General features: G+C 32.9%; 1 protein-coding gene across 8 annotated transcripts in view; it reads right to left on the bottom strand.

The window, feature by feature from the left end:
- LOC143247145 (tRNA wybutosine-synthesizing protein 4-like) overlaps positions 1-22044 on the bottom strand; it is a 64873-nt gene that overhangs the window by 25524 nt on the left and 17305 nt on the right. For all 8 annotated transcript variants that reach the window (XM_076494757.1, XM_076494759.1, XM_076494755.1 and 5 more), the window contains 4 exons: positions 20061-20169; positions 17851-17998; positions 6870-6936; positions 1688-1719 (listed from right to left, as the gene is read on the bottom strand). In XM_076494757.1, the coding sequence (XP_076350872.1) occupies positions 1688-1719; positions 6870-6936; positions 17851-17998; positions 20061-20169 (356 nt within the window). The remainder of the gene's footprint in view (positions 1-1687; positions 1720-6869; positions 6937-17850; positions 17999-20060; positions 20170-22044) is intronic.

The raw sequence follows: 22044 nt of genomic DNA, 5'->3' as shown, positions 1-22044 counted from the left end.
ACCAGCCAATCCAAAATCTGGCAGGAATGGGCATTTTTCATCTAGTTCACAGTAGGAGTAAGGATACTGTTCAGAACAAGTGAAGACACACTTAGTTAAACCATCTCCAACCAACAACTGATCCCTCAAGAACCACATCTAATAGATAGTAGTGAGAAGGAACATCTTGGACTGAGAAGCAAACTGTAATATATGACAGTGTGTTTCAACCAAAACCTGGTGGTATCTGAAATTGTATGTTAGATCTGTAGTAGAAAAGTCGTCATGCGATTGACTCAAATTCACTTAAAATATACATCTAGAAGATGGTAGGAAATAATAATGCCATGGTTGGAAAAAGCAACCTGTCAGATATATACACATTTATATTAATACAGCATAGTGCTCCAACCACATCTTGGTGGTGTCTGAAATTGTATGTTAGGTCTGTAGTAGGAAAGTCATTATGCCACTGACAGATAATTCTAATTGTGACAAGGCAATCTCCAACCAACACCAAACCCAAATCAGGATGTACATCTAGAAGAAGGAGGAATGCTATGGTGGGAAAAAAACAATCCCATTTGTAGCTTGTTATGCAATCTTAATAGTTAACAACTGTTCAAAAAACAATACAATTTAGAATGGATGTAAATTGTTACAGTACTGAAGTTGTTTAGCATGAATAACTGTAATTTACTATTACACATTGAAGTCATTCTAGAAAGATAAAAAGAATAATTTAGAGTTATTTTATATCTTCTGTGGTGGTTAACTAGGTCAGTCAAATGGACTATGTTTGCATAGTGTTTGGGTAGAGAAAATATAAGTTAAAATATAATGTTTTACTGAGGGAAATACTTTAATAATTTAGGAGTTTCTATAGATTATAAATATTAAATCTGACAACTGTAAAATAAAAAATGTAATTTTAATCTTCACATGAGAATCATCTTGCACACAGACTAGCCATATTCTGAGTCAAAATATCACTATGAATTTACACACAAATATTTGGTAAACATATTTAGTTAAGAAATCTGAATTTTGTGTACAAAAGGCTTACAATGTTTTGCAGAAAATCACCAAATTTCACAAAGATATACATAATATATTAAAAGTTTATAGTACAGAGACTTTTATGATTACATGGTGGTTACAAGGTTGGTCAAAATGATCATGCTCATACAGAGAGGGTTAAAGAGTAAAATAAAGTGTAAGTTGCTCTGAAACATGACATACATACTTTTACAAATAATTATATACACAATTTTCTGAAAAAAAGCACTTATGGACTGTTTGTTAAGAATACACTTGGGATGCCAAGTAGAATCACATGTAGACAAAAATTAACTGTAAGCTGTCAGGAAAAATCACACAGACTGTTGAAAATATCATGTCCATTGTCATGAAAAATCATGTACTATTTAAGAAAATTCACAGTTGGACCATAAAGAAATCTCATGTAAATTGTAAATAATTACAGTTATGATGCCTATAGAAATGTCATAAATTTGGTTAAGAATCATAATGTTACCTGATTTTTACACATTTGAGAAGGTGACAAGTAACATGAGTTTTATTGTATGCCTGTTTTTATTTATGCACACAGAGCTGTACAAGCTTCATTAAAACTTCAGGTTGACACAGTTTTATTTTTCGAAAACTAACAAGCAAAATTAAAAAAAAAATTATTAAATTTACTTACATGATCAAACCAAATCCATCATCTGGGTGGATCTAATATCAAAGGAAAAACAAGTACAATGAATAGCTTATGAAGTCAACATAAATCAAAAGGTTATAATACCTAAAAACTAAACTGAATTTAAGAATTGAAAATACATTCTACAGTTACTGCTCACTAAGATTTAGCAAACAAAAGGTGGAACAAGTTGTTCATTTCAAATGCAAAATAAAGACGAATGTATGTAGAGTGGCTAAAGTGCATCAGAACATAAATGGGAAGTCAACTCCAGTCCAGACCAGTAGCACTGGGAGGAACTTGACCAAACCTTGGTGGGAGGGATGAATTACCCCTGATTTAGGTTGCTGAAGAAGGGTGTGTGTGTGTGCATTTCTTATAGCAAAGCCACATCAGACTATCTGCTAAGCCCACTGAGAGGAAAGCTGGAGAACGGACCAGAAGAGAGGGAGAGAGATAATGGAGGTTGTTCCCGGAACCACAGTTCAACCAACCAGAAAGGTGTCCCAAGATGGACTCGACACACAGTTGATTGGATGAGAGAGTTTATTTGCGTAGGAGAGGAGTGGGAGGGTATGTATAACAAAAAAGGTATTTCCAATACTAATTGAATACACCCCTAGGTGAACAAAAAAAATTGAGTGGGGTTGATAATGGACTTCTCCACCTTGATAATCCAATCCACCTGAGCAGCTTCTCTGAGAAGTTGGGTGTGTGGGGAAGAATTTGCAAAGAATGGAGCCAGAAGAAGTCAGTTATCCATATAATGATGGTAAATGAGTCTAGAAAATTTAGGAAATAGGCAAATTACCAGACCACCTGAAAGAAAACTTAGGATGATGATGCCAACTCATGAAGAAGAACTTAGAATTTATAAATGTGATCCTCATGAACAAAATGTAAATAACAACTCAAGCAATAGGGATGTGAAAATAAGTACTGAACACACTGAAGATCATCAACCAAAATCCTGATAGAAAAAGCCATCTCAGATACAGGAAGTATTCCATCGTGAATCAAGGCACATTTAAGAAGCAGTTCAGATGGGAGAAACTTAAAACACCAATTGCTGGTAGTCTTGAGCATGACAAAATGTCAGAAACAGATTCCTAAGACCATAGGAGAAAGCTGTTCAATGGTGCCCTTGATAAAAATATCTTGAACGTTCTGTGAGACACTAGTGAGTAATGGGATCTTAAGGGAGTGGGGAGGAACTTGGACAAGAAATAATGTGGGAGTTGTGTAGAAAAATGAAAAAAAAAAAAGAGCTCTTATGGCCAAGCTCAAATGTCCCCAGAGTCAGTTATAAGACTCCCACACTTTGTAGAAACATGAGAGCCTGGCTCTCGCAGGACCCAAATCAACAAGGTAGTCACCATCACCACTAATGTCACATAAACACTCCATACATGTACACTTTAAACTGCAGAAATACCAAGGAACAATATACAAGAAAGGAATTATCTCATACTAATACAGTTAAACCCTACAAAGATAGTATAAAATGGTGCTTATGTTACAAAAAATATCTCATACTGATACGTATTGAAACTCCAAAAAATACCAACACACATACTTCACACATGTATATTTAAAATTATACAAATATCAATATTTAACTTATACACATAAAATACTTCATAGTTATACTCTTTCAAACTGCAAGGTTATAAATTTCCTACACTGAAAATGTATTTCCAACAGGTACTTACCTCATCTTACAAGATTACCTATTATTGTTTGGTGCTGTCCTCTATATGCAAACTTTTTCTTTACATGTCACAAGTTCCCCCTTCTTGAAGTTAGTATATTTCAATGTACCTCTCATGTGTCATCCATTAACCAATAGTAGCATAGCATGCTCATGTGCTGCATGTAACTTCCTCTACACTCCTCTATCAAATATTTTCTTCAAAGTTTGGCAAAGGTTTGAGAACCAAAGAGTGAGAAGGATGAGTGGGAAGACTTAGAACAGGTGGGTAAGTATGTATCAGAAATATATTTTCAGTATAGGAAAACTATAACTTCCCACATGGTACTGACCTCTCTCACAAGATTAGCTAGAATTCCACAATGAGGAGGAAGGCTGCTGTGAAGAAATGAGATAACCACCCCAAAAAGCATCCAAAGAATACTTCTGACCATGACGAAAAAAGATTTGGAGGTCAGAGGAGGGGAACTGCACCACACCTAAGCTAGATATACTCCTCACCTGTGTGTTTAATTCATAAAATGCAAAAGGGGAAATAGTGAGGTGTAGAGTGGCTAGGGCATGTTCAACCATACTTAGCAGGTTAACTACATCCAAAAATTTCTCGTACCATCATCACTTTGAATTCAGTGATCCAAGCTGACCTTAATATCTGAGTACTGGTTACTACACCAAACAGGAATCCAGGAGTAGCCATGCAGCAACAAGAAGATGAAATCCACTTGTGCGAGGATTTATGATCACTGATTCACTTCAACAGTGGGATCCAATGTCCATGCAAAGACAGGATGAAGGCATCGAATTAAAAGGGGTGAACTACATTTGCAACAAATCAACTTCAGTAGCTCTCTAATGTGTGTAATAGGAGACCATATAAACCAGTAAGGTTATGGATTAACTCAGTTGTATGTGTAAGTTAATAATAGAAGACCTTGTCAACCAGTTCGGTAATGGATCAACTCCACAGTGTTGTAAATGGGAGAAAGAGGCCACATCATCTTGTAGGATAACAGATCAACACCAGTCACTGTGGATGTGGTTGAATGTGTAAACAGCATAAGGAGATCACCTCATCCAGCAAGGTGATGGACCAACTCCTGTGAAGACCATGTCACATCTACACCACCAGAACATAACCATCCTTCTCTCAACTGAATGGTTATAGCCAACTTTACTTGAAACCCATTCAGGAGGGTGATTCCATGATCAACCTCTCCAACAGCTTGGAAGTCAAAGTGGTACAGACTCCCATACTCCACTTGAAGAAGAATGGTGAGTATGCACTAGAGAGCCCAAAGAATGTCATCACCAGAGAAAGTGTAATGGGTGATCATTAAACCCTATTTTGGTAAGTTGACCACACCGAGTTATTCATTCAAGGCATGGCAGGGATAGACAGCTATCCCCTTCTGCTTTATCTAAGTTCATAGGTGATAGTGTCCAAAATGGATATGTTTATGAAGCAATTACCATGAGATATACAAGTTTCCAGTGATTTTGTTGAACATTCTATCTCTACAGTGAGTTTGAGTCACAAACAATGAATCAAGAGTGTACATGGCATCTAGTGCAGATTTGAAGTTAAATAATACCTGTTCAGGCACCAATCACCATAGAATTGGATCCATATGATAAAAGGGAAAGAAAAAAGACCCTTAAAAAGAAGAAAAACATACAAAATTACCAGTTAAAGTCATATCAAAGGCTGTAACACAGCCACAGGAGGAAAACAAAAACCTCCATATGGATAAAAGCATGAGGTGATGAAGAAAGTGGGAGCAGAATGTATTGGGCCTGGTCAACATGATAATGTGGAAAATCTCCTCCAATGAACAATGAAGACATGAAGTGAGAAAAAATGTGAAAAAACATATTGAATTGGATAAAACATGGAATAAGGTAAAGGATGAAAAAGTATGCAAAATGAACAAGAAAGTAGGCCCAATTCATAAGAGAGAAAGGGAAAGATCATGAAGGGAAAAGGACTGCTGGAGGATAAGAGATGTTGCATGTATTTTGGCAATAATCACATCTGTGGTCCCTGACTGGATACAGAATCTGTCACGGTCTATACAAGAGTAAAAATAGTTGAAAAAGTGAAGGTTATTAACAATATTCCTCAAGATATCTGTGGAGGTCCTCTAAGAGCCAAGGTAAGGAAGAGAGATATCAGAAAAGGGTATGCGTAAAACTAACAGTATATTCAGGATTTGTACCCCAAAGAGGAAAAAAACAACAAAAATAAACAACTACTGATCAACAAATATATAGTCTGCCAGATGACAAAAAAGGGCTAACTGATCAAATTCCTTAGGGATGTGACAAGCTAATCTTAGAAAAATGCAAGGGTAATATAACAACAATAACTCGAATATCAGGGAGGAAAACCAAAGGGTGGGGAAATAGTACATGTAAAAATGGAAAATGAGGTGCAAAGTAAATAGATAATAGAAATAAGACAACACAAACCTAAAGAAATTCTAAGAAGACCACACTTAGCCTGGGAGAATTCCCAGTCTGGGAAGAGAAATTATCAGCAAAGTCTAGAGGCAAGAAAAAGTCATGTCCTCATCAGCTAGCAAAGGTTTAGTAATTTCAGTAGGAGCTCTGACAAAATTCTGTAAGAAAAGTTAAACCATAAATATTTGACCAACAATTACATCACATCAACTAAATCTGCCATTGGGTTGCCCACATCTGAGGTCTACAAAATGCTCTACTTGTTGTTGTAACCCCTGACATGGTAAAATGAACTTCAGAATGCATTGCACAGAAGAGTTTCACAAAACTAAATGAAGTGAATTCACTGACAAGTATGAAAAAAAACATCTGAGTGAACAAATCAAATGAAGTTTAAAATGAGCCATTGCATCAGGAAAACAGTCAAATACAGAACAATAAATAAATAAAAAGTATGTCTGCACTCAAATGCTGCCAAACAAAAAGTGAAGGTTTGGTAGGGAAGTGTAGAGGGAGTCACATGCATCATTTGAGCATGCTATGCTACTACTGGTTAATGGGTGGCAAATAATAATTGCATGAGAGACTTTGACATACACTAGTTCCATTGAGGGGAGAAGATAAGACTTGTGGCACACATAAAGAAAAAGATTACATATGGAGGGAAGCACTGAAAGAGAATAGCTAATCTTGTAAATGGAAGTAAGTACTATATGAGAAAATATCATCATACAGCATACAAAGATATACTTGTAGAATCAAAAACAACAAAAATACAAAATTTAACATAGATAAAATACTCCACACTAGTGAAAAAGACTGTTTGCTTCTCCTGTAAGAAATGAAGGTTTTTTAAAAGATGTACAAAACGATTTGATAAAGTGTAAACAAAAGATTCAGAAGAATTCAGTGCAACACATTTTTTCTGGTTTTCTATTTTACCCAACATTTAAAGTAAACAAAGGATACATACAACTATAAGAGTATTAAAAATGAGACTGTCTTGAAACTCACTTGTTCATATGTAACAAATGCAGCATTTGGAAACTTTTTTGAAGCCCACTCAATCAATCTGTTAGAGCTATAAAAAGTATGAGTATCTTCTAATTTCATATAATTGAAAAAAACCTTCAAACATATTTTATACACAGTAAAAAGAGAACAATTATATACAGAAGTAAAAGCTAAAATATTTTAGCTTAAATAAAAAGCAATAAAAATGTGGTTATAAAATTGAACTCACGAAAAGATATTGAAGTGTACCTAATACAGCATAAATACAAAATAACTTAACTTTTCACATAATAAACCCTAAGGACTATTTCACACACATAGATAAAACAAATAATCAAAGAACATTACAAAAATTCACAACAAAAATATAATAAACCAGTTTATGATAATTTTTATACTTGCTAGTCTATATAATGTAACACTAAGAATGCACAGCTTTAAATAATAAACATCTAGTTACAAATAGTTTTACTTATTGTAAAGAAAAATGGCTTGTATAAAAAACTGCAGAAATAAAAAGTAAAATGGCAGGTGTAATACAGTGTTTTATCATAAATGATAATATGTACACAGAAAAAAAATTGAATATTTTAAATACTTTTTGCACACATTAAATACAAAATATACAGTTAAAAAAGGGCTTCTTTAGTAAAAAGCAAAATACAGAAACACAAACTGTTGCTTCTCTTCTAAATCAGAAGTTCTCAACCCTGGTGCTTGAGTACCACTGTACCACTTTTCCATATCCCTGTTACTGGGATGAGCCAAAAATTTCTCACACTGTTAAATGTTTTAAATTGGTATTAATAAAAATTAATTGTTAGTTGTTTCAGCTCTTTCATCATATTCATATTCTGACTATATTAGTACCTTCATATCAACTTCTACTCTCATTTTATTCTTTTTTTAATTCTTCAACCTTATCCATTAAGGATTTCCTTTTTCATGTCAAAATTTGTTTTTCTTTCAATTGTTTTGTTTCACTAAGATATGCAATGTATTTTTGTCTGACTCTTGTGGTTGATATCAAGAGCTCTTTTGTCATCTCTATATTTGTAACTCCTTTAAAGCTTTAACATGATCAGCAATGACTCTGTGCCATCAACAATTGCTCCTGCAAATTCTCTACAACCTATTTTTAATTTACAGTAAACCTCACTTAACTCTAGTCTGACCACATAACAGAAAAAGTGAGACTTTCATTACATCCTACAATGGTTTATATATTGACTTTAAACCCACACATTCATACGGAAAAGGTGTGAAGCCTACAAGATTTGAGATTAAATTTCAGAAACTACAATATGCAGTGAAAGATCTTTCTTTGTTTTCCTTCTGCATGTCACCACAGACACACTTTCATGTGGTTTGAAGCATCAAGTACACACAGGACTCTTAATTTTCTGTAAACTTTCTTCTTTATTGACCATCACCAATTGCAGTTTAAAACAGAGCACCTTTCAGAGATGGGAATACTTGACAGGAACTTTCTTCAAAAGTTTAACTAGTATCACCAAAATAACATTTAAAATCAACTTCCAGTTTCATTGTTATTTGTCTATCATCTCTTTAGACACTTTCAGCTGACCAACAGCTACTTCTGCTGAAAATCTAATGTCAATCTTGGAGAAGTACATGTAATAAGTCTTGTCCAAGAGGAAAATATTAAGGAGGTTCAGTGTTCAAGTTGCTTCCTTAAAACTATCCCATCAATCCTTAAAATAATAATGAAAAGATACAATATTATTGCAATAACCATAAACATGGGCAAAAAAATCACAAAACATATTTTGAGTAAAAGTATATGTCTATTTACATATTAGTTTCCTTATAACTCATAAACAAGCCAAAATAAAAACAAATTAAAACAAGAAACACTGCCTTAACACATAATATTGCAGGGTATAATGTTGGTTATAAAATGTAATCTAGATTTTGGAGTGAAAATAAATAGATTTTAATGAAGTTAAATAGTAAAATAAGTAAAATCACAAGGAAGAACTGCACTAAAAACAGCAAATCCAAAACTCTGACTAATTATATTAGTTTACTTATAACTCAAAAACAAGCCAAAAAAAAAACTGGGATCTTTTCAGTTAACTTGGCATTTTTTGTTTAAAAAACATCAGTAGATGTCACCTTTCTGTTTTAAAGGTATGTGCTCAACTCTTTCCACAAATTCCAATGAATACTTGACTTTATATTTATTTTTATCTCTTAAAAATGAGAATTATTTTGATATGAAGTTTTCTACATCACAAGCTGAACAATCCACCAACAAGAAAACACACACACACATATTCTTGTGATGCACATGACTCCTTCTATTCAATTCTACTGATCTGTCACTTCTTCATTAACTTTTTTTGTTGATCTAATAACGTTTCTTTTTTTAATGTCATTTTACATATAGTAATATTTTTATTTGTTTATCTCTTATCTAAATGAATGAAGGAAGACTGGATATAATGAGAAAAAAGTTGTGAATAATTACACAGAAGAATACTGCTAGATGTGAAATTAAGTTGGATAAAAAATTTAAAATTTCTTCAGAGTAAAAAAAAAGAGTGATCAAAGAACTTTATTAACTAAGAAGTTTAATATATTTTTAAATAGCCCTAAAGTCATAAATAAATCAGATTTAATTATGATAAAGAGCTAGATGTTTTAAACAGAGGTTTAAATTCCTCAAGTGGTCCAAAAGAAAGGTTTTAAAGAAGACATTGTTGCTTAAATTGAAACTAACATAAAAAATTAAATGTTGAAAAGTAATAAAAAGTACATATTGTTAAAAGTGAATGTTATAAAGTAACATTTAAAGTAACTTTAAACCAATAAATAATAACAAAATGATTTTGAAGTTCTGAAAAGTTTAAAAGAACAAGTTGTGGTGACTTACAAGACAGATAACAGTGGAGAAACTACATTTAATAATAAGTTATAGTTCTAAAGTTGTAAAAAATGATGAAAATGATAACACTAAGATTAATCCTAGAAACAAACTTCCTGCAATGGTTAAAGTTATAATTTTCCTATATTCACATTTTATTGGCAGTAGATACCTCCCTCACACAAATAGCTATTCTTGCCAGTGCTGTCCTCTATATGTAAACAATGTTTTTATTTATACTACAAGACTTCTATCTCTCCTCCATCAGTTGACAAATTTCAATGTGTCTCCTGTACAACTCGTCATGCATCAACTTTCAATCAATAAGAGTGAGGCATATTCTCATGATGCACATGACTCCCTCTATTCAAATATACTGAACTATTACTTCAAGTTTTGGTAGAAGCTGGTAGGATGTAAATACTTATCAGAAACAAATTTCTGGTATAGAAAAATTATAGCTTCCAATATTGTATGTTACCTCCACTGACATAAATAGTCAGATCTCCATATTGAAGGGGTAGAGAGACTGGTGTGAGAGAAACAAAGAATTATCATTCAAAAACAGCTGATGAGCACTTTCTAAGAAAAGACAGTCACATTCTAAGATCTGATGTGGGGAACCATGCCACTTCTGAGCCAGGTATATTTTATGTCCATAAATAGAAAAATGTTGCACATATGCACAGAAAGCAAGGGAACACATCCATGTAGAAGAGAACTAAGGTCAGATAGTGATCCAAACCATATGCAACTCTATCCAAGTAAAGATAAAAGTGGTTAAAACTAAAGATGCATTTTGGTGTAGAGTGACTAAGGTATGACAAACCATACATAGCAAGTCAACTACATCCAAAACCCATGCCACTGAAAACCAACATCCACATGGGGGTAAAATAAGGATCATTTTCATTGTTTAGTCAACTACAATCCAAAACCCAAGTCACCAGGAACTGACATCCATTAGGGGTAGAAAGGAAGATCATATGAGTGGCAAGTCAATCACAATAAAAAAACACAGCCATCTGACAGGGGTAGGAAAGAGGCTCATACCATAATTACCTCAAGTCCATGAAACCAGAGGGAATCAAGAACTCCCACACTCAGGAACAGGGTGCATGTTAATATAAGAAATTGTGACTTACAACACAGATGGTGTGACAAGGGTATAATTGAAGGAGAAACTTGTACATCTGTAATAAATGTATGAGAATATATGTTGATTTGTTTAACTCTAGATCCAAAACCCAGCCATTGGGAAACAATATCCATATGGAGGTAGAATAAGGGGTCCCAATTAAAGGGGTGAACTGCAATATTGATGGCTCACTCACACTTATATTTATTTCATAATGGAAGATATCACATCATCTACACAAGCAAAACACAACTGCCCTACTCTTGACTGAAAGGTTGTACAATAATTTCTATATTTTGTTTATATTTTGTATTTCATTAACTTATCCACAAAGATGCCTCCATGGTCCACCACCTCAGCAGTTTGGAACTGAAAAGTGGTAAAGACTCTCAAACTCCACTAGAAGAATAGAGAGCAAAAACAAGGTAGAGCAAAACCTAAGAGAGTGCAGTAGGTGACTAAAGTGATTTATTCAATACAAGACATGGCAGGGATGGACAGAGGTTCCCTTTTGCCATGTAGTTCATAGGTAAGAACAGTCTGATATGAGCAAATACTTTACTAATATACCATCACAAGGATAAACTTACAAGCAAACTTGTGGAACACAATTTCTGCAGTGTGCATTGCTTGGCCATGGAAATATAATACATAAGCCAACATGGTTGTACAGTGTGGATCTGATCAGTTAAAGAATACGCAATCAGACATCACTCACAACAGAGAGGAATCCAAATTATGAGCAAAATAAAAGTGGAAAGGACCTAGGAGGAGCAAAAAAATATATATGAAAAATTAACTTATTTAGTTTTTGAAACTCAGAAGCAAACACTGAGAGACAAACATATAATGGGTAGTTCACATACTCAATTGCAAAAACACCTCCCAGGGACAATGAAGATAAAATGCAAATTAAAGGTAAAATATTGAATTGGATGAGAAATCAACCAAAACAAAGCACAGGAGGAATAAGCCAATTGAATTAAAAACCAAATGCAAATGATGAAGGTGGAAGGAGAAAGATTATAAACAGAGGATGGCTGCCTAGGAAGAAAGAGGCACCAATGAAGGAAGCTGTGTAAGCAATAGGATAAAGAAGAGAATGCACAGGAAATAAAAAAAAATCTTAAAAGGAAGGAAAATGACAACATGGAGGAGTTATCCACTTAACTGTCAAAGAGCTAGGGAGGGAAAAAAGATCTGGAGAAAGATGAAAAGGACATAAAACATTGATGCCAGCAAATGAATAGAAAAATGAAAAGGAAGACAAAGGAGGAAGGGGAAAAAAGGAGAGTGGTTTGAAAATACCAAAATAAGGCAGCGTAAAACCACATTAATATCCCCATCTGGAAAACACACCCATGGCAGATGATGAATCCAGAAGGAACAAGCCAACAGGTAAAGTGTTTGAGAAAGAAATACCTGCATTATTGGGAAAACAAAAAGTGTAGAGCTGCCCAAGAGTTTGAAAACGAGAATAAAGAAGACCTTTAATCCAAAAGTAAAGTGAGATGAAGAACAGTGGTTTGATCAGGGGAAAATCCTGAACCCAGAAACTAATGGTAAAGTCTTAAGAGAGGGAACTACCTGCATTATTGGGAAAAATAAAAAGTGAGCCACTGCCTGGAAATCTAAAAACAAGGAGACAAAAGACCTCCAACCCAAAGATCAAGTGAGAAAATCTGCATGACAAGAAATGGTGTGTTGATCATGGAATAAAACCCTGAACGTAGAAATGAATGACAGAAATTACTGCATTTCAATTGAGAAAGTTCCAAGAAGAAAGGGCAAGTGAAACAAGCCAGAAAAGAAACTGGTACTGTCATTTGTACCTGGTTTAGCTTTTCAACAGATTGAAGTTATTTAGTATACAAATATTTTTCCAATACGTAAATGGATAAAACATATTAGCCAAACTCTTAATATAACTAAAGATGAAACTGATCTAATATCATTTGAATGTGAAAAGGTTTATATTGGACAAATTAGATGAAATGTAAAATACAGAATGAATGAACACAAAAGAAATGTAAAAATAATAATATTACTAGTTGACAATCACCACAACATATTAATGAAACTAAACACACATTTCAATGTAAAAATCCTGCTATTTTAGCACAACTTGAAAATATTATAAGTATGAATACACATAAAAACCGAAATTATATAAATTAGTTATATGAATTAACAATAGATACATGAAAATATATTAAAAAATGCATTTTTTAAAGCAGAGATTCTTACTTTTAATGAGCGGGTATACATCCTCACCCAAAAATGGCAAGATGGATTTGTATGCCTGGTGCAGTCTGAGAAAGGAGATAAGTTGTTTAGAAAAACCTTGAAAGATACTTTTTTAGCTGCAAAGAGAAGGTTAGCACAAATATTTTGAACTGTTTCAAATGATATTGTCTTGGGACTTGGTAGTTCATGCTCTCAAAATATTGGTAGACCAGTGACAACAGCTACAATCCTTAGTTATATTGACATTTTTCACACATGAGCGTTTGCAAAATTTGTCACAGCCTGTTACTCTAATAAAATCTTCCATTCTAGCAAGAGTATCTTCAAATAGCCAAAATAAATTAATCAATATCCCACCTGCTTATTTCACAAATACTGTAAACTGCATTATGAAGTATGGACAATAGGATGCGTCAAAAAACAAAAAGTTGTGACACTCAGTCGCTCGCTTATAATTTGATTCCATTCAATGAAAAAAATATGCTAGCATAAAAATCAATCCAATACATTAATATTTAGGGGTTGCGCAATGCACACAAAATAACAACATGCTTCCGGAACCAAATGAAAAGTTGGCATTAGTGAAAGGCTAGCTTCGGCTTTAGACAGAACCCAGATCAGTGACCGAAAAGCCGTGCAAATTTTGCTTCCTTTTGCAGCTCATATTGGACATAATATCGAGGATCTTGCCATTAGCCCAAGTTCCATAAGGAGGAAACGAATTACTAACCGTACTCTTCTAGCAGCTGAATTGAAGGAAAGTTTTCCTCCAAACGTTCCTTTGACATTACATTGGGATGGTAAGCTGATGCATGACTTGGTTGGCAGAGAGAAGATCGAACGTTTGGCAATTTTAGTTTCAGGTGAAAGTGTAGAGAAGATTCTTTCAGTGCCCAAGATTGATAGTGGGGATGCAAGTTCAGTAGCTTCTGAGATTGGATCAGTTTTAGTAGAATGGAATGTAAAGGACAGAATTAAATCACTTTGCTTTGACACCACGGCGACCAATACAGGATCCAAATCTGGTGTCTGTCTGAGGATTGAAATGTTACTTGAACGTGAGCTCTTGCACCTTGCCTGTAGACATCATATTTTGGAGATTCTTCTGAGCGCTGTATTCTCTACTCTCGTGATAGAGACATCAAAAAGTCCAGATATTACTTTGTTTTTAAACTTTAGAGATTATTGGCCTAAAATTAATAAAACTAAGTACATAACAGCAGTAGAAGCAATGCCACTCCGAATACAGCCTTGGAAGGATGATATTATTCAATTTTGTCAGAATCTCCATCAATCTCATCAACCACGGGACGATTATAAAGAGCTCTTGGAATTAGCTGTCATTTTCCTTGGATCTCTTCCACACAGACGTTCTTCAGTTTCTTTCCGTACTTCTGGTGCTGTACATCATGCACGATGGATGGCTTGAGCAATATATTCTCTAAAAATTTAGATGTTCCAAGAGGAGTTTGGTAGACTGCAACCACGGCCTGCTTCATCTCGTGTTTCATTTGACGCACAATTCTGCAGAAAACTTGGTGATTTGTGTGTCTTTATAACTAAACATTACTTGCTCTCATGGTTTACAGCTAAGGATGCTTCCATGGCAACTCAAAGGGATCTTACACTACACAAGGAACTTGCAATGCATGAAAATCATATGATTAAGAAAGTTGGTACAAAGGCAATGAATTGGCATTTATGGTATTTATCTGAGGTTGCAGTTGGGCTTGCGCTCTTTGATGACGGTGTAACGAATAGCGACAAACTCAAGATGGTCTCAAATATGAATACCGTGAAAGGGTCTCCTAGGCCAACTCCACGTTTAACAGTTGATGCTGCAAGCAATGCTGTTTCCAGAAAACTTCCAGATTTTTTTACCTCGGCAACGAAGAAAATTTTCTACCATCTGGATATTAGTAGCGCATTTGTATCATTACTACCGAAAGAGTGGAGCGCCTCCGAAGAGTACAAACAAGGAAAGGACAGAGTAAAGAAACTTTTTGTGACAAATGACGCAGCTGAAAGAGGAGTAGCTGAAAGAAATTCAACAGTTTACGGCAAAGGGCCGCACCAAGAACGAAGATCAATTTCAGTATATGATTCAGGTGGCAGAAGAACATTGGCGAATATAATGCGAAGGGGGCAGGCAAGATAAAACTTCAATGGAATAAATTTTTCTTTCAAGTTTTTATGTTTTTGATAATTCTATAACCAATAAATATTAAATAATTTCTTTAAATAATTTAATTACCATTAACAATGTAATGTAGGGTAAATTTAAGGAAAATAGTGAACTTTGCGAGGGATGCGTGACCCCCTAAATACTTCGCGATTGAAATGAAACTTTGTCTATGTTCTTTTCTCATGCAGTGGCACAACTGAGCAACTAAGCAAAAAAATTGGGACATTTTAATTTTTATCCTTCATCCGCTGACGCACCCTAATGGACAACCCACAAGTACCCACATTAAGTGCATTTATTTAATTTCTTCTCTACTTTTAAATGTATAGCATCAAATACTTCCAGTTCACATTGATCTGTCTGTAGACAACTGTAAAATGTCGTTAAATCTTGCATCTTTTCAACTAAACCATATCCTGTAGTATAGCCTGAAAATTCAGAACTTAGGTATTTCATTCTCACTTCATCACTGTTCCAGATGAGAACATTGCAACCCAATTGTTTAAAAGTGTAGATGTTTCTTCAAACTTTTATCAAAAAGCAACAGACATATTTGCTTTTTAAATTGATATGTAAAGTGAGAAAGAAAATGTAGTGTGAGATTGAAAGTATACAAATAAATACATTTTTTCTTACTGCATTAAAATGTTTCATCAATATTACCATCTGGGAATATCAGATCTAAAAAAAATTCTAATTTTATAGCAGGATTATAACAATAGCCATAATCAATGACTTTAAGAGTTCAGCAAATCTCTGCAGTCAAAAAATCAGTATTTTCTATCTCCAAATGTCATTTTGTCAAACTAGAGCTAACTTTTGAAAAATACAAACAATTCAAAATTCTTCACCTGGTTGCATGTGCATGTACCAATTTATTATGTTTTGTTTTTTTCCAATTAGTGTAGCTCATTAAGGTTGCTTCTCCTTTATTTGAAATATCAAGGATTTTGTCAGACACCTTACTCCTGAACTATGAAGACATCTTTTCCTAGTTATTGAGAGTGTTTATCACTCAGTAACTATAGACTGTTAAATGTTAATTTCTATGACATTTTAAACTAAACTAAATTACAAAACATACAACTAACACCATATCCATTCATCTATCACTCTTCACAAAACTTGAGCAATGATGTTGTGAGATTGCAAATTCTGTTATTATTTTTCATGATCGTGTTTATTATTCACTTCAATTGTTTAGTTTATCAATGGATTTTAGTTGCATTAAAATGCTAAATCATCTTCTACATTATCATTTGTATCTTGATTGAATATATATATGTGTGTGTATGATGAAACTGACATCAACTTCTCTAGTGGTGACATACAGATACTATTAATGTAGCAGCACAGTATGTAAATTTATGACCACATAAGACTGTATTCTCATGACCCACTCTGTAATTAAATACTAGCCAGAATCTTCACTAAGAGAATGAGAGAAAGTCACAAAATAATTACTGAAGGGTATGGTTATTGCAATTTGTCACTCAGTATTATTATTATTTCATTATTGTTTGAATATGGTATTTGCTATATTTTCTTAGGAATTAAGTTTTTTTCTTTCTTGTTATTTTGGTGATTCCATTTTATTCAATTAATTATATTTATAATAAATTGTTTATTAATTTTGGTGTAAAGTCCTGGCCAGACAATTATTTATTAACTGTGTTGAATTTATTTCAAAGTGTTGTTATTGTGAATAAATTGTGTTTTGTTAATGAACCCTGATTGTAGGGGCATGTTCATTTTACACTAATACAAAGTATGTACCTTACTTAACAACCATTAAAAAACAAAATCACGAAAAAAGCTAAGAACTATGATATAGAGTAAAAACGGTAATAAAGGAGAAATTTACATTGATGCTAAAACTATAATAAATTTCCACATTTTTTTCTGACTTTTCCAAAACTACGAACTTTTCTCATTTTCCAAGACATTTCAAGGCCTGGAAATAGTCATTTACAAATTCAATGACAATACAAACCTTTTTGTTACACAGAACATACAGTTCAATATAATTGTCATACTAGTCTCATACTACACTACTATGAGACTAGTTGTGTTAATAATTTCTTCTGTCACTATGGTGATAACTTTCTCACACAAATACAGAACATACATTGGTCAATACTAATGCAGTAGTGTAATTAATCTCCCAAGCCTGAAGTACTCAGAGCAAAGATTTTAGTAAATGTGTAATATGAATTAGTGTAACATGAATGTGTAAAATTAACAGCACAATGTAAACATGTAATATGAACTGGTATTATATATGTAAAAATGAATGGTATCAGTAGAAAAAGCACTATGTAGAAGAGCGAACAATGTTTCAACCTTCTTTGCTCATTGATGACTAAAGAAGGTCAAAACGTTGTTTGCTCTTCTACATACTGCTTTCTCTACCCATACCAGCTGTTTTTACATATATATTTTTCTCTACAAGTGGGGTTTTCTCATCTTCATGAATTATGAACTGGTATTGTCACAGGATAGTAAGAAAGAAGTGTCATACCTTTCAACATCTATGTATGTCATAGCACATTCAGAGAAAATCAAAGTTGGACACTCAAAACTTATTCCTGCATCTTCAAGTGCTTTGTCTAATTCATATATTACTCTAAGATCAGCTCCAATCAGAATATAGTTCCTTCCTTGAAATACTTGCAAGCAAAAGAAATAGAAATAGTTTCACTATTTGTCACATAACTATTTGAAGGAAAAAATAAAACAGAAATCTATAACATGAAAAAGATACATAGTTCTGAAAACTGATTTAACTAATATGTTAAATCATATTAGTGACTTTCTATTTTGTCTCTAAAATAGAAATATTCATCTTTTGCTGTAATTCCATTATATAAAAGGACATACAGTGCGTGGACAAAAAAATGTGGCTACCCTTGTAAATGTTGTTAATTTGTAACATCTTTTATTAAATAACAAAAAATATGTAAAACTACATGTTTGTATAATGCATCCACTGAGATCTATTAAAATATGGTCTCAAATCCTGATTTTAACACTGGCTTTCATAAATACCTAAACTTTTCATGAGTTTAGTCACATATTCTTATAATAAGTGATTGACTGCCATCCTTCTTTGAGTACTTCAAAATAATTCATCTTCCGTGTTTAGCTTACGATTTTTCATTACTTGGTTTAACTCAGCTGATAAATTTTCAATCAGTTTGATATCAGATGATTGAACTGACCATTCCATAACATTAGTTCTCTTATTTCTAAGATATCTTTTAATGAGTCCACAACTGTAGAGAATCTTGTTTGATCCTTCTGAAGGCTAACTGGAATAAGAAAACCTAGAAAACGACAGTAGGTACACAACACTTATTATAAGAAAATGTTAGTGAAATCATGAAAGTTCAGGTATTTTGAAAGCCAGTGTTAAAATTAGGATTTGATGTCATATTTAAACAGATCTCTCTAAGTACATTCTAAAAACATGTACTTTTACATATTTTTCTGTTATTTAATTATAAGAAATAAAAAAACAAAATTTTCAAGAGAGGCCACTTTTTTTGTCCACCCCTTGTATACTGAAAAAGGTCCCCTCTAAACAAACATATTATTACTAAGCCTGTGTAGAAACAAACTGAAGGCACATTATTTTAGCCTTTATAACCAACTAACAAAGAAGCAGAGTGCATTTTATCCTTTATAGATCATTTGGTTCATCCAAAAAGACTTTAGGCTTGTAGGAAATGACTTATGACTTAACTGGATACTTTGTCTTGTGGAAAATAACTTGTTACCAACTCTGAAAGACTCTGGCAAGTATTATATTTCTGGCTTTTCATGTCATGTGCATTATTTATTTATTATTTTAAAAGTAATTAGGATGAAACGGTTAGAAACTTATTAGGTTAGATAAGGCTACAGTAGGTAAGATAATGAAAATTAACAACAATAATGATAAAAACTCTTTACAAAGTATGCTGGCAAACAGTTCACACATTATGTAATTAAATACGGTAATGTGAGCGGCTATGAAGTGGTGTACAACTTTTATGGTAGGATTATTAGTTAGATGTAGTCTAAGTCAAATAAAACAATACAATTAAATATAAAGAGATGTATGCTGTTATGAGCTATAAGCTATTTAGGATAAACAACTATGGTTTCCCATTACAATTTGTAGTTATTCTAGAATGAAAAAAAGGGTAATTTAGATGTTACGGTAGATAATATATAAAGTTTGTGGGGCAAAAAAAAGGTCTTACACTTATCTAAGAGGTTTTAGAGATTGCATAAATAGAATATAAGTTTTCAGATAAAGAAGAGTATCTTTAACCTTCACATGAAAATGCCTTTGCACTCAGAGTCAACACTGATTCCATATGTTTATGGACATATTTTCACTGAAAAAAGACTTAATTAAACATTCTGATTTTTTTAATCTAAAAAATACATGTAATGCTGATGGAAAACTTAACAGATTTGATGAACATACATTAAGTAGCTTTAGAGTTATAGTATGCTGACTTTCATGGTTACAAGCTACTTACATGGTGATTTCATGCAAGTTATGCAAACTCAATGCATAAGGGTTAATTGCATACTGGAAACCAGCACAGTGAAAATAACTGTTTAAGTGAGTTTGGTAGTTTCTTATATATATATATATATATATCCAATTATTACAATAAATTGTTCAGTAAAATTCACAATAGATAAATATTAACAAAATATGTCCAAATTACTTACTAACACTTTTATTACTACATTTTGGGGCACCTTCTGGCATCATGGCTTTGAGCACAGAATGGGAATTAACACATTTCAGCTTTCTGGTTATTACACTTTCAAAATCCACCTGTAAACATATTTGTGAATTATTGAAAAAGTTCACAAATAAGAAAGGAAACAATTTGCATGAAACTTAAATATAAAAACTTGTGGAAAATATTATATATTTTAAAAACAAATAAATTCACAAAAAAACAACAACAAAATATTAATGATAATAATACAGTAAAATAATCAACTTAAGAGTGTAAAACCTAATGAAGCCAATTTAAGTTAGGCATAATTAATCAAGTGACTATTCATTTTGGGGGAAAATAGTTATGGCAGTCATACTTCAGATTTTAAGTTAGCTTTCTTTCTATCCTGCATATACAAAGTTAATAATTCAAATTTATTTTGGGCTTCATACACAAAACTGAATATATATATATATATATATTACTTCTGGCTACATATATAAAGTTGAGATTAAAAATGTATATTACTACAGGCTGCATATGAGAGTTCTAAACTCAAATACAAATTTTTTCTAGTTACACACACACAAAGTTTATCATTAAAGAGATGAATTTTCAAGCTACATATACAAAGTTAAAAAGTATACATTTATTCTGGCTATATATGAAAATTTGAGAATAAACATGTATATTTTTTCTAACTAAATATAAAATGTTGAAAATTAAAGCACAAATATTTAAATTGTATACCAACTTTTGGATGAGAGGACAATTAGACTTACCACAAATAAATTAAGGAATGAAAACAAACACAATATTGTAACCATTTTCACTCTACTTTGATTTGTTTGTTTGTTTGTTTTGGAATTTCGCACAAAGCTACTCAAGGGCTATCTGTGCTAGCCGTCCCTAATTTAGCAGTGTAAGACTAGAGGGAAGGCAGCTAGTCATCACCACCCACCGCCAACTCTTGGGCTACTCTTTTACCAACAAATAGTGGGATTGACCGTCACATTATAAGCCCCACAGCTGGGAGGGCGAGCATGTTTAGCGTGACGCGGGTACAAACCCGCGACCCTCAGATTCCGAGTCGCACGCCTTAAGTGCTTGGCCATGCTTTACTTTGATACATTCTTCAGTAGGGTGAGCTTTATTTGCTATATGAATGGGTTTTATACTAACTTTTCAAAAACTAATCTATTCAGACTACTGATCTTAGAGGTTAGCCATACAGAAATGTGCTCTTTGATAAGATATGTACACATATACTTGTAGCACTATTACAATGTTCAACAATCGTGAAAATGTAAATTATTACTGTGCAATATTTCATTTTCTCAATAAATAATTAAATAGTTTAAGTACAACATAAATGTATGTGAAGATGATTTTGAAGTGTAAAATACCAAAACTGTACAGTGTTTAAAACAACAATCTGAGAATTATGATGTTGTTGATCACCAAAGAATGAAAATTAAATTTTTTGACTTGCTGAATTTTTGCTTCTGCAGAGAGACATACTATTCTTCTGTTATCTCTTCTTCTTTCAAACATTATTCATTCTGCCTACATTTCTTTATTTCTTGGCAAATTGATTTTAAACTTGGTAAGATTATGTTTTGGTCGAATATAGTCAGATGACTTTTTCATTTTTATTTATTTAGGTCTTTCTAAAGATTTTATACAGTCAAATGTAAAATTACATAAAAATATTTTCAGCAATCAAGATAAAATTAAAAAGATATAAATTTTCATACACACACAAAATAGTTAGACTTGCTCAATTAGTAGGGTGAAGATGCCACAAAAAATATAATTTTAGGATTTCTGATAATTAATCTGCCATATTTTAGCCAGTTTACAAGTGATTTGGTACAAATGGTACTTTTTTTTAGGTATCATGCATATACACACTAAACTTTGAATATGCCCATTTTTAGTCATTTTAGGTGGTGAGATCAAAAGTTTAAACTAACCTATAATTT

The sequence above is a fragment of the Tachypleus tridentatus genome, chromosome 3, assembly GCF_004210375.1.
Source record: "Tachypleus tridentatus isolate NWPU-2018 chromosome 3, ASM421037v1, whole genome shotgun sequence".
Lineage (NCBI taxonomy): Eukaryota > Metazoa > Arthropoda > Merostomata > Xiphosura > Limulidae > Tachypleus > Tachypleus tridentatus.
The sequence above is the reverse complement of the archived record's forward strand: the minus strand, read 5'-3'. Positions and strand labels throughout refer to the sequence as shown.